The 14,232-nt window shown below is 37.8% G+C and overlaps 2 protein-coding genes across 3 annotated transcripts; one reads left to right on the top strand and one right to left on the bottom strand.

Moving 5' to 3' along the window:
* The first annotated feature begins 948 nt into the window (after positions 1–948).
* LOC131430419 (peroxidasin-like) lies at positions 949–2,513 on the top strand. Its single transcript, XM_058595407.1, has 2 exons — positions 949–1,140; positions 1,204–2,513. The coding sequence occupies exons 1-2, from the start codon at positions 1,118–1,120 to the stop codon at positions 2,249–2,251; spliced, it is 1,071 nt and encodes a 356-aa protein (XP_058451390.1). The 5' UTR covers positions 949–1,117; the 3' UTR covers positions 2,252–2,513.
* Positions 2,514–8,371: 5,858 nt separating this feature from the next.
* On the bottom strand, positions 8,372–13,831 carry LOC131432476 (uncharacterized). 2 transcript variants are annotated; one of them, XM_058598781.1, is made up of 3 exons: positions 13,727–13,831; positions 13,292–13,630; positions 8,372–8,821 (listed from the first exon to the last, which is right to left on the bottom strand). In XM_058598781.1, the coding sequence occupies exons 2-3, from the start codon at positions 13,482–13,484 to the stop codon at positions 8,562–8,564; spliced, it is 453 nt and encodes a 150-aa protein (XP_058454764.1). In that variant the 5' UTR covers positions 13,485–13,630; positions 13,727–13,831; the 3' UTR covers positions 8,372–8,561. The 2 variants fall into 2 exon arrangements, with proteins under 2 accessions (XP_058454764.1, XP_058454763.1); XM_058598780.1 differs by having other exon boundaries at positions 13,292–13,831.
* Between the last annotated feature and the right edge of the window lie 401 nt (positions 13,832–14,232).

Raw genomic sequence — 14,232 nt, forward strand, 5'->3', positions numbered from 1 at the left:
TTGTCCGCACGGAATTGCTTATACATTCTCACATAGAAAATGTTCACACAAAAAAACGCGACAGCAATTCTTCAGTATTCCTATTGGAATTTACAACGGGTTTAAATAAATGATATATAATAAATAAAAATAATAGAACAGGCTTAGAAAGATTAATCACTTGTTTTAATTATTTCATTAAAATGGTTTGAGTATTCCCGATACACTTCGTTACGTACTCACAGAGTATTTCGTGCACCTGATGTTGAGTAAATCTCATCGATTCCGTCCCTATCCGTGCACAACGTCGTGGGCGTTCTATTTTAAATTTCAAACTCATTCTTCATTCATTCCATAGCCGTTACTAGATTTATGCAACTTCTACTGACCAACGATGATCGGACAACTGAAGCGCATTAGGAAACTTTGAGCCCTTGTAAAAAAAATGGTTCGTCTCAAACGGGGTTGAAATGATCTGCGAAGTTGATGTCGTGCGCGTCATAATAGATTACCTACCCAAACGAGGGCTGCCAATGATCTTGCTTTTCATGCAATTATATTCCAGTTTCAACATTTATGCGCTAGGAAAGTGAACGACTTAAGCTGAAACAATGCTCGCAAAGCTTACCTCCCCTGCGATGGCGAGCGAAGCGATTACACAGGTGTGCTAAACTGTTTGGTATTAACCCAACTCGGGATACTGGCATAGAAATAAGAGGTATGTGAGAGATAGGGTGTCCCGTAGAACACGATGTGATAAAAAAAAATACAACAGTAGTGGACATTTGGCACGGCCAAACAGATTTTAAAGCCTCACTGAAAATTAGAAGTGATATTTATTCATGTATCTTTGTATCATATTTGTTCTAATATCAAATAATTTAGCGACACCCTAATGCAACGACAACTGGCTCACTATCGTGCTTTTCACGAGAAACGTCGATTAAGCGTCGTGACCTTAGCCGGCTCGGATGAATTTATTGAATTTTAATGCTCGTTAATAAATAGGTGAGCACTTGAAATGAGAACGAAAAATGGCAGATTTCTGTTTCCTCGACAGATATCGGTACCGAGAGGGTTCAGTTGTTTGTAAGCCGCGTTCTCTGCTAGGGGGTGTAAAAGTTGAGAAGCCAGTGAAATGAAGTGTTTAGCACTGGTTGGGTAAGTTTTTCGTTCGAAAACAGTTTCTTAACATGCTCACACTAAGACGCTTCTATTTTCCAGCGTTTTCCTCATCAGTTATCAGTTTTCGGCTGGACTTTTGGTGAAACAGTACAACTGTGACAACTACATCCTTTCCTGGTGTCAACTGCACAATGTTACGGTCCAATCGGATCGGGATCTTCTTTCGGTTGCGTTTCCTAAGGCGCAACAAGTTGGATTTCTCAATGGTTCGATTCCACATTTCTCACATCTCATGAACTTGAGTTTGTTCAAAGCCGGAGTTCTACGACTCTTCGCCCGCGGAACTATAATCCATCGACTTACTCTACCCAATACAATCGAGCAACTGTACTTCCGAGACAATGGCATATATGTTGTAGACATTGACTCAAAAGCAACCTACAGCATGAAGTATTTGAGAATCCATGTGAACAAACTCCGGGATGTGTCGAACTTCAAGCAGCTGCGGAACCTTGTGGAACTGAATCTCTGTGATAATATAATCGAACAAGTATCTTTCGACACATTCGCCGACATGTCCAACCTCAAACAGCTGCTGCTCTGTGGGAACCGTATCAAAACTATCGACGCTAGCATGAACATTTACCTACCTAACCTCTATCATCTCGATCTGTCCAGTAATTTTCTGTTCAATCGAACTTCTCTGGACCGGTGGCAGTTTCCTCGATTGGGAAACTTTTCGCTCCGGGACAATCTGCTTACCAGTCTCGATGTTCGAATCATCGCACAGCGCTTCCGTGCGCTTCAAATCTTGGATGTCGAGCATAACTCGTTGGATTGCGACACCTACCGGCAGCTGTTGGAGGTAGTTCAGCAGCGTAAAATCATCTACAACGTCGATAAAAGAGCTTGCAGCATCACTTCAACAACGGTGGTGACACGTTCGGTATGGGAAACCGAACACGACAACGAATTTGTAAGCGATCAGCAACAGGAGATTAGACAGCTGAAGGAGCGCATCTATCAGCAAGCGAAAGTCATCAACAACCAGCGCTCTGAAATCGATCACCTGAGGGCCAACCTCAGCACGCTGATGGAACAGTTTGATCTCGTAGTTGGACCGGAGCGAGCTAATGATCCGTTTTGAGCGGCGTTTTCAAGGTGTGTGTCTGTGTAAAAGTGCATTTAATAGTATACATTTCAGAACAATGTTCACGTGTTTTTTCCAGTCATAATTTGTAAATATTTACATTAATTGAAATTAAATACACTTTTGTGTAATGGAACCGATAAGTCTATTTGTTCAAACTGTATGTTTGTTATATGAGTGCAAGAACGTAAATGCGAATTTCTACTTTCAAGACATTAGACAGGAAACACGGAACACACGGAAAGACCGAAATCAGCATTTTGGCGAAAAAATTAGTTGATTTTCTGATTTTAGTTAGTTATTTTTTGAGACAACTAAAAAAATCTTACTTTTGCTAATTTAGATTTTTTAATTCTAACGGGTGATTTTTTAAGAGCTTGAGAACTTTTTTAAACAATAAAACGCATAAAATTTGCAAAATCTCATCGGTTCTTTATTTTAAACGTTAGATTGGTACATGACATTTACTTTTTGAAGATAATTTCATTTAAATGTTGACCGCGGCTGCGTCTTAGGTGGTCCATTCGGAAAGTCCAATTTTGGGCAACTTTTTCGAGCATTTCGGCCGGAATAGCCCGAATTTCTTCGGAAATGTTGTCTTCCAAAGCTGGAATAGTTACTGGCTTATTTCTGTAGACTTTAGACTTGACGTAGCCCCACAAAAAATAGTCTAAAGGCGTCAAATCGCATGATCTTGGTGGCCAACTTACCGGTCCATTTCTTGAGATGAATTGTTCTCCGAAGTTTTCCCTCAAAATGGCCATAGAATCGCGAGCTGTGTGGCATGTAGCGCCATCTTGTTGAAACCACATGTCAACCAAGTTCAGTTCTTCCATTTTTGGCAACAAAAAGTTTGTTAGCATCGAACGATAGCGATCGCCATTCACTGTAACGTTGCGTCCAACAGCATCTTTGAAAAAATACGGTCCAATGATTCCACCAGCGTACAAACCACACCAAACAGTGCATTTTTCGGGATGCATGGGCAGTTCTTGAACGGCTTCTGGTTGCTCTTCACTCCAAATGCGGCAATTTTGCTTATTTACGTAGCCATTCAACCAGAAATGAGCCTCATCGCTGAACAAAATTTGTCGATAAAAAAGCGGATTTTCTGCCAACTTTTCTAGGGCCCATTCACTGAAAATTCGACGTTGTGGCAGATCGTTCGGCTTCATGATGAAATGTCAGAGCATACTGAGCAAATAATAATGCATGAAAATCATAACCTCAAAAAATCTGAGCAAATACTAATGCATGAAAATCCTAACCTCAAAAAAATCACCTTTTAATTCCCTTAATAATAATAAAAAATTTGTTGAAATGGCTATTTTTTTAGTTGAATTCACCAATCAAACGGCACACTTCATTTCCATTCAACTAATTTTTTAGTTGAATTAGAGAAATAAAACGTTGTTTTCAACCAACATAAATAGTTGAATTGGTTTCTGCAATTTGCAGCTATATGGCGCACTGTCACCGAAAAAACGTTAACACCGTAATTACTACTAGCCACTAGATGGCACACTACTACCGAAAAGAATTTTTCAGTCGCGGTTGTCTTTTCTATATTGGCAGGTATAAATACGATGTTGTATTGAAGAAAAAGACATAAACAAAACATAAACTTCTTTTTTGAAAATCGAGTCGCTGTTTTCTTCATTCGACTTCGCGAAATCGACTCTCTCACTGAAAACTTTAAGCACTCGGAAAACATATACCGAATACATATGCAATTAGAGTGCAACATTCGAGACTTCACTGTTCCGCGTAAAAACAATATTACGCACAATCGCTTCAGATGCGCACAAATTCTGAATAAATACACTTTCCACTAAGAGTTTACGTCATTTTTACATATCGGTTTAGAAATTTATATATAGATATATCATAACACATTCGAAAAACATCTAAACAATTTGCAAACAGTTTCAACAAGACGGTTCTTTTTAGCCTTTTAATGGATTGTTTTGCTTTGACACTTCACACGAGTTTTTGGCTAATAAACTTGTTAATAAGATCAATTTCATTTTTGTTTTCTTCGTGCTGTCCTTCAGCAATGATGGTGATAGGACACCATATGCAGCAGTGTTCTTGCACTAGACGCATAGGTTATGTCAGTTTTAAAATTTAAATCTGGATTTTATAACAAGAAAAACTGGCAGTCCCAGCAGTGTTTTACTCGTGTTTCAAATATACAAAAAATAGAACGGCATCGTAGACCAGTTTTAAATTTGACAAAAGAACTGGTCGAATAAATAAAACTAGAACGGCTGGCTGGGGATACGTTTGTTTTAGTTTTAGTTCTATTATGAGCAATTCCAGGAATGAGTAGACGAAAAAGTGACAAAATCAGAATCGACCTTCTCCGATTTGGATGAAACTTTGCACATGGCAGCTTTGAACCGATGGAGAGGTCAAGACTGACTCACGGCTGATTTTTAAAAAGAGCGTATGTATTTTTGCATTTCACAAAAATTGCCTTTTTTTAAATCGTTGTAACTCGGAAACCGTTAATTGTACAAAAATGGCGTTCAGAAAGAAGTCGTAGGGAATCGATTGGGCACTCTAAAAAAATATACACTGAAAAAAAATACAGCTAAAACAATGTACAGATATATTCGAAATTTCAAGGTCTCGTTGAAAGATAATCATTTAAACAGTAGAACTAACGTAACTACGTCAAAACGAATAAACACATGTAGAATCAAAGAGGTGTGCCAGTTGACTACCTACTGTTTACAACCAACGTACGTACCGGCGAATTGCTTATCTAGATTCTACCTGTTTCACATATAAATAACACATGGATCAATAAGTCCCGAGACTAACAATGGAAACAACATTTTTTTGCAACATTTTTTTTTATTCATCAACATAATCACCTTTTAGGGTGATACAATGGTTCCAACGTTTTTCCAATTTTTCAATACCATGTTTATAAAAAAAATTATCTTTCGCTTCAAAATAAGCTTCAGTTTCAGCGATGACCTCCTCATTTGAGCCAAATCTTTTTCCCTGGAGCATTTTTTTAAGATCAGCAAAGAGCCAGTAGTCACTGGGGGCTAAATCTGGGGGTGGGGAAGTAGATCAAAGCCCAATTCGTTCAATTTCGCCATTGTTTTCATCGACTTGTGGCAGGGTGCCTTGTCTTGATGAAAAAGGATTTTTTTCTCTGCATGTGCGGTCGTTTTTTGCGATTTCCTCCTTCAAACGCACCAGTAAGTCAATATAATAATCACTGTTGATCAATTTACCTTTTTCGAGCTAGTTAATGAAAATCACACCATGCGTATCCCAAAAAAATACGCCATGACTTTGCCAGCTAACTGCTGCGTTTTCGGACGCTTCGGACGGCTTTCGCCAGTTGTGCGCCACTCAGATGACTGCCGCTTCGACTCTGAAGTGTAGTGATGTATCCATGTTTCGTCCATAATCACGTAACGACGCAAGAAATATTTTTTGTTGCGAGTAATTTTTGTCATTTCACTCACATTTTCCGGTGTAACGGCTTCCACAGGTCTACCCGAGCGTTCCGCGTCATTTGTGTCGGTACGACCACGTTTAAACTCGACGAACCACCGACAAATCGTTGCTTTTGATGGACAAGAGTCCGGATAACATTTTTCAATCCATTGTTTCGCTTGCACGGTGTTTTTACCCATTCAAAAACAATGTTTTATCAAAACACGAAACTCGGTTTTTTCCATTTTTTAAACAAACTACAAAACGACTTTACTCCAACCTCGATAACTCAGCTGTTTCTGGTCGGATCGACTTAAAATTTTGACCCGTTTCAAGCAAAGGTTAGAACTCTAGAAAGACGTGGTTACTGGTTTACTACGAGCGCCATCTCTGTTTTAGTCTCGGGACTTATTGATCCATGTGTTAGCTATGCATCGTAGAACAGATATAAGTTTATAACACATCTTTTTCGAAACAGTTACAATAATACAATATGGTTTTCCCAAAGTGTTGTAAACCTTTTCCTGATTTTGTGTGTTTCGGAAAATTTTTCCAATTAACAGAAACCATAATTGGAAAATTAGAAGCTCAAAAGTGCAAGGTTAAATTGAATACCACGTTAAGCATTTATGCATGTGTTTATTCGTTTTGACGTAGTTACGTTAGTTCTACTGTTTACATGATTATCTTTCAACGAGAACTTGAAATTTCGAAAATATCTGTAAATTGTTTTAGCTGTAACTTCATCATTTTTCAAAAGGTACGGATGGGAAAGCCATCAATCTTTAGGTTTTAATAACAGCTTTAAAATAAAAACTATCAAAAAAAATTAAAACCCTGATTTTTTTATTTAACTTTTTCGGATTATTTTGTAATTATCGAGAAAAAAATCAAAAATATTTTTCAGTGTACATATATTTATTTTAAATTGCCCAATTGATTCCCTACACGGAAAAGCCAGCGATCGCAAAACAACTAAAATATTAGTTGTTTTTCTGATTTTGATTGGTTATAATTTAGTACAACTAATCGACTGTTGTTTTAACTAATCTGTCATTTTTTATTTATCGTGCTGGCAGCATAGCAACGAAACCCAACAAGTAATGAAACGTTTCAGTTGAGCAATGCCAAACACCCTGAGCGAACAATGAAACGTTTCAATGAGATGTCACTGGTGCAATTGAGCAAAGACACAATCCCAGCAAAGTTACTTGTATCCATGAAAGCAAAAAAAATGTCTCAGTCGTTTCAACCAATTATTCAGTTATTTGAACTTAAAACGCCAATTGCAATAAATATGTTTTACTGTTAGCCTCTTCAGGGGGCAGCTAATCGTTCCCTGCTTGAACAACGATATTTTACCTAATTAACTGCTTATATCTTTATCACTAAACTCACAAAGGATATGGAAAACCAGAAAAATGATCACAGGGAATTAGGAAATTTTTCCTTCACTTGCAGAATGGCTCGCTGGTAAACCTAATGCTACAGATACAGTTTCAAGAAAATACAAATAGTACCACTTCACTTTAGCAGCAAATTTTTAAGCGTTAAGCGGTTTTAATATCATTGACATGAACTGTCCTAGAATACATTACTCTCAGATGAAATTAAAACATTTATACTGTAGGAATATCTATTTAACACATGGAGAACTTGTTTTACAATTAACTGTTATATTCTTCTGCATACTTTCACTTACATAAAACGACCACTACGTAACTAACATAAATGACGTTCATTTACCATTGAAAATTTTCAATATGAAATGCTTTTGGTGAAATGAAGAGGTTTTTTGTTCTGCCTTTTGCTGTCTTCGTTCTCCGCTAAATGACAGCATTTGAATACAACAATTTCGGTTACCTGAATGGTTATGTCAAAATCAACAGATATGTTAGTTAAATCAACAACATTTTAGTTGAAACAACCAGGGCGTGAAACAACAATTGCAATATTGTAATTTTGTGATTTGCGGGTTCTCCGTGTACGGCTTCTTCCTGAACGCCATTTTTGTACAATTAACGGTTTCCGAGTTACAACGATTTGAAGAAGGCAATTTTTGTGAAATGAAATAATACATACGTCCTTTTTAAAAATCAGTCGTGAGTCGGATTGACCTCCCCATCGGTTCCAAACTTATGGTTTGCCATACTGAAGCCATGTGCAAAGTTTCATCCAAATCGGAGAAGGTCGAGTCTGATGATCTGCTAAGCATTTCTGGAATTGCTCTTATGGATCGCCCATATAAAACTTCTAGCTGCTGAATTTTCTCTTAAAAGAAACTGTAATTATGTTCTTCAGAACTTTGAGCTGTCCATATGTGCTGTTTTTATTGTCAATAAAAGTCAATCATTTTTACTGTAACCGCGGTAACCGCTGGTGTGACAATTCACACACTCAAAGACATATGTAAATCGAACGATACTCCCATACTGAAGATTTACTAATCTCAAAAGATCACGGCAAGATTATATTTCACCACGAGCATGCAGTTGAAAAATGATTGGGTTGTTTACATGCGTGGGAGAATATACAATATACAGGGGGATTATGCGGATTAAGCGAAATAAAAATCCTACATTAGTTACGGTTGGTCTGAGGGCTGTGTGAAAGAAATGCAATATTTTTCGATAAAATAGATTTATTATCGTTGTTTTATTTTTAAGTTTTGATAGTCTAGCTGAATAATGGGTAACTTTTGAGCCATAAAATCTATGCTCTATTATCACATTTGAGTCCCTCAATAGAAACCTGTATAAGTTAAAATAAAACATACTAACTAAAATCGTTCATGTTTGTTCGTTCGGTAACTCTGATTCTCCACCAATAATCACACATCCTGGAATCACCCATTATCGATACTGTGCTGCGGTTTCATATCCCAAGGATACAGTTTTCGTTTGACTAGCGCTAGAGTGTAATCCTCAAGCGTTTCGGGATGCTTTTTTGGCTGTTTCTGTAGATCCACCACCACCGATGCTGGCACTCGGTCGAAGACGATTTCATAGTCCATTCCGTGCACTGTGAACCCGGCCGGTGTGACTTCCAGGTGAGCAACCCGCTCGATGTTGCGAATATCGGCCAGGGCTTTGATTTTGTCGAGATCTGAAAAACGTATTGATACATGTGTGAAACTTTAGTCCAGAACGGTATTTTATTCATTTCAGGTTGATTTTTGACCTTATATTTGAAAATATTCAATAGAGTGTTTTCAAAAGTGAATGGAAGTTTTGTTTGGATCAAAAATAATTTTCTGCCAATTAATTTTTGGCAGATACTTCCTCTTAAATCATACCCACGATTAAGCTTATGGTGTTTCATTATATCTATCAAAGATTATGAAGATCGCAAAGATCGCAAAGGTTTATATTGGACCATGCGTCTCCATCGGATGATGACAACTTGAAGGAGACGCATGGCTTTTCGAATGAATTATTTTTTCAAAGTCTGATATTATACCCGTCCACATTTTTTAAAAATCTGAAAAAAGTACAGCGTAGTGTACTCATAAATGATTTATTTTTTATGTAAAATCTAGCGTGGTACCAAAATTGTAAGTGCGGTTAAAAAATATTTTTTAATTTTTTTTGAATATTTTTTTCATATGAAATACATTTTGGAAAATTTTGAAAAAAACAGAAAGCTTCCCCATAATTCCTAAAATATTCCGGATTTTTTTCAATGTTTTTGCTCAAGAGGTTTTTGAAAAAATTAAATAAAATGAATATCAGAAGAACCACCCTAACTCCACCAATATGGCATTTAAAGGGTTAAAATTTTGGGAAAATCATCTCCAATACGAACCCTTTCAAACAGCGTATATCAATTTTTGTTCTGTTTGGGAGCAGTTTTTATATGGAAACCCAACTACAACCTTTGTTCTTTTTAAAACCATTAAAATATTCCAAAGAACTATGCGAGGCTTTTCTCCATTAATATATATTTACAAACATAGAAACAACTCTAATATTGTTTGCTGCATTGTTTTACTTTCATTCGCTCAGTCTTATAATGGGGTTTTTTAGGAGCTTGCTGATTTGAAATTTAAATAATACACATGCCAAATTATGAAATGGTCAAATTACTTTTTTATTTATTAGATAATTTCCTGGCATTTAACATTTAAATATTATTTTGGGAAAATGGCCGCCACAATTGTTTTTCACAAAGGTCATTCTGGAGGTCCAACTTTCGACCACTTTTTAAAGCATTCGAGAGCGTATTCGTTGAATATTGATTTCCAAGGCATCAATCGTCGCTAGTTTATCCGCACATAAATCAATGACTTCACGTATCCCCAAGCGTCTACTGATAAAAACTATCGATTGGAGAAGATTTGAGGTCGATTTAGAAATTTTATTACGGTTACGTATGGGACCTTTCATTTAAACCTAAGTTTGTGAAAATCGGCTGCGCCATCTATGAGAAAAGTTAGAACATACATTTTCATTTTTTTGCACATTTTACTCTATTGCTTCGGAACCGGAAGTCAGATCCAAACGAAACTCAAAAATTTAGTATGGGATCTAAAGAGCTTTCATTTGAATCTAAGTTTGTGGAAATTGGTTCAGCCCTTAATTCCGGAACCGGAAGTCGGATTTAAACAAAATTCAAGAATTTTGTATGAGACCACAAGACCTTTCATTCGAATCTAAGTTTGTGAAAATCACACACACACACACACACACACACACACACACACACAGACATTTTGCGTACTCGACGAACTGAGTCGAATAGTACCCATCCGGGCCTCGGTTCAAAAGGCGGTTTTCACAGTGATTGCATAACCTTTCTGTATGAGAAAGGCAAAAACCTCCTAAAACACCTGTTATGTACGGTAGAATATGTTTACCGTCAATAACCAACGTGCTATCAGGTGCACAAATTTGCTTCCGTCGTTTTCCGATAGGTGGCTGTACCGGCTGAGGCTGGTCAAAATACATAGATGATAATGCCTTTAAAGTGAGTGTGTACAGTGCCTAACGAATTGTCATCGCCGTTTCAGTGACAGTTGTTCTTGTTTTCGTATTATTCACGCTCGAAAATGTCTGTTTATGTGCCCAATTCTCGCCATTTGCGGGAAGTTTTACTTTTCTGTTATAATTCGAAAAAATGCAGCTGAAGCGCATCGAATGCTCTTAGAAACTTACGGTGATGCTGCTCTGAGTAAAAGAACGTGTCGGGAGTGGTTTCAACGTTTTAAAAATGGCGATTTCGATGTCGAAGACAATCATGGTGGTGGAAGAGAAGAAACCTTCAAAGATGAACAACTAGAAGCATTGCTTGATGAAGATTCGTGCCAAACCCAAAAGATCTTGCCGAATCGTTGGTAATGAGTCAGCAAGCTATTTCAAAACGTCTCAAGGCCCTGGACATAATTCAGAGATAAGGAAACTGGGTGCCGTACGAGTTGAAACCGAGGGACATGGAGTGCATGTGAGCAATTGCTTCAAAGACAAAATCATAAGGGGTTTTTACATCGAATCGTAACCGGTGATGAAAAGTGGGTTCGATACGATAATCCTAAACGCAGGAAATCATGGGGAAAGCCCGGATATACTACTTCGTCGGAGGCAAAACCGAATATTCACGGCCCCAAGGTTATGAGTTGTATTTGGTGGGATCAGCTCGGTGTGATTTACTACGAGCTCTTAAAACCGGGTGAAACTATCACAGGAGATCGCTACCGAACGCAACTGATGCGCCTTAGTCGCGCACTAAAAGAAAAGCGGCCACAATATCAAGAACGACATGACAAAGTCATCCTCCAACACGACAATGCTCGGCCTCACGTCGCAAAAGTGGTCAAAAAGTACCTGGAGACGCTGAAATGGGAAGTCTTACCCCACCCGCCGTATTTCTCAGATGTCGCCCCTTCTGACTTCCACCTATTCCGTTCGGTGGCACACGGCCTGGCAGATCAACATTTTCAATCCTTCGAAGAGTAGGAAAAATGGATTGCTTCATGGATAGTGTCAAAAGAGGACTCCTTTTTTAGAGCCGGGATCCGAAAATTTCCAGATAGATGGGAGAAAGTTGTCGCTAACAACGGACAATACTTTGAATAATACATCTGTAAGCACTTTTTTGCAACTAAGCTTTTAATTTTGGAAAAAAAACGGCGGAAGCAAAGTTGTACACCTGATATCATATAAACAGGTGATGCAGACCACATGGCTTGCTTGTCTTGGCTACCAAAAATTTGTAGATAGTTCGTTATGACGCCATATATGAAGAATAAACATGTTTTGATTCAATGCCAACTAGTCCGAATGGTGTGACGAAAGCAAACATGTGGTTTTTAGTTTTACTTGGCTTGCTGAAGCAAAGTTAATTTCACTAACACATAGAGTTATTTGCCCACATGTTTCTACCTCATTGATCAATAACTCATACCCTAGTATAAATGCACCGTTAGAATTCTGGATCTGAAGCAATGAAATTTTGCTAAATTCATCCAATTAGTCAACTAATCCGAACGATTATCGATATTCGGAAGTATCAAATAGATATGCCAGTTTTATTTGTTTTCATGTCTTCCAATTATGTCTCTGACATTACCCACCCACCTTTTTTTCTCAAAAACAGTGTTCAATAAACACACGATATTCTTTTTTCTCCATTCCAATGAATTCAATTTTAGTTCTAGATCCCTGTTGGAAATAGGACTTAACAGTAATTACACACCGAAAGGCAATATCAGAAAAAAATTTCCTACGAAATTTATAGTTAGACAAGCGATTTGTGTGAGCGAACAGACAAGAACACTTCTGAAACCATGGAAAAATAATCTTGATTTATTCGAAACTCTGGATTCGACCCAAACAGCGAAATTTTCGAACTTTTTCAGACACTGGTACTACAACAATGGTATTATTGAAATTGTAATTGTAAAAGGAAACATCAAAAGTCATTATTCAGTATTCAGTCGTTCGAATCGATATGTAACCAGAATTGGACTTCAAAAGCTGATAAATATGCTAATGAATTTAATTTCTGGATATTAGAATCATTCAAATACTCTTTGAAGGACTTTTTCTATCGGTAACTCCATTTCAGAGAGGCGCGTTCTGAGTACCGTTATTGATAGTATATGTGTACAATTCCACCTCGTACATACTACGATATATGCCCGGTCAAGGTATTGGTTCTCTCGCGTTGCAACTTCAGCATCACCGTCATCAGTTCCATCTAATTATTGGCGGTTTGGTTAATAAATTCCTAGCATCGCTTTAGGCTTTGTTGTCAACCTTAGTAGAAATGAGTAGACCACTCGAAATATGGTGGATTTCTCATGATCGTAGGTTTTACAGACACTGGATGTAACTGCACATAGCTTGCCTAGTCATCAGAGAAATGATAGATTTTTTTACTACTCTCTGGCATATGTCAGACGCCGACGATCATAGTTCATATGAATTGCAATTAATCGATTTTGTTTTGGTGAAACCGTTCACCTCACAGGTATACCGGTGTAGTAAAAATTACTATCTTATCTGTTGTTAACCCTTACTGATATGACAAAAAACACGGTTCGCTTATCATTGAGAATCTTTGCCGGAATAAACCTACCTCTTATCACAAAATACCAATGATTGGTTTCCCCGCTATCCGTTTTCCGAGATTGGCCACGTAGAATAAAATTGTCCCACTGGAGGGTTTTCTCGCTCTTTCTCAAGGACACCAACACGACAAACATGATCAAACACAGGACGAACAAGGCAAACGTTAGAAGAAACATCTTGTTCGTCCCACTAATCACCATCTTAGCAATCGGTAATTTTCATCCAATCACACTGCCCACGGTTCACGATCCCTCGTTGATCTCATTTAGCAATTTTGCTGAAGATATTGCATATCCAATGCTCCTTCGGTTTCGAATTCGGGTCACATCGCTCTAAGGGCACATAACTGAATTGTGTATTGAATAACAATAACAACGATTACAGCTACAGCAACTAAACAAATGCAACAAAATATAGGATCCGCCTTTCTTCACCAACTCACCAGCTTGCTTTGATTAAAACTAACAACAACAGAGTACCACAAAATGCTACCTCAACTGAGTCATTTTGATGGGTTTGGTAGCTACTGCTGTTGGTGCTGCCGCTTCTGCGTACGGCCTGAGAGTGGGATGCTCGCGAGAGTTGGTGACCATGCGGTTTTACATGCGCGGTCTCACTTGTATGCTGCGCGAAGATGTTTACCTTCCAACCTGTGTTTATGGGAATGGTGAGTGACTTACTACCACTCGCTTACTTGTGCAATCACAAGTGAGTGTACATAGGGAAGTGTTTGGTAAAACTGTCATTTTAGTCATCGTTGCGTTTACCTACGGATTCCACTTAATATTTTTGATTATCAATTAAAAATATTTATTGTTGATTGATTATAGCACCGACTACACTCGGTTAAATATAGGTTTAGTCAAGACATCCGTTTCTGTCCTGTATCGGTATAGTATAGTTTAGTGTAAAAATTCCGATTAAAGACTGTCCCAGAAAGTATGGACG

Source organism: Malaya genurostris, chromosome 2 (assembly GCF_030247185.1).
Source record: "Malaya genurostris strain Urasoe2022 chromosome 2, Malgen_1.1, whole genome shotgun sequence".
Taxonomy (NCBI): domain Eukaryota; kingdom Metazoa; phylum Arthropoda; class Insecta; order Diptera; family Culicidae; genus Malaya; species Malaya genurostris.

Excerpts from the sequence above, each read along its gene's own strand:
- LOC131430419 (XM_058595407.1), top strand. The coding sequence starts at position 1,118 with ATGAAGTGTTTAGCACTGGTTGG. Across the intron at positions 1,141-1,203 it reads AAGTGTTTAGCACTGGTTGG|CGTTTTCCTCATCAGTTATC; the intron begins GTAAGTTTTTCG and ends TCTATTTTCCAG.
- LOC131432476 (XM_058598781.1), bottom strand. The coding sequence starts at position 13,484 with ATGGTGATTAGTGGGACGAACAAGATGTTTCTTCTAACGTTTGCCTTG. Across the intron at positions 8,822-13,291 it reads TTGGTATTTTGTGATAAGAG|ATCTCGACAAAATCAAAGCC; the intron begins GTAGGTTTATTC and ends TACGTTTTTCAG.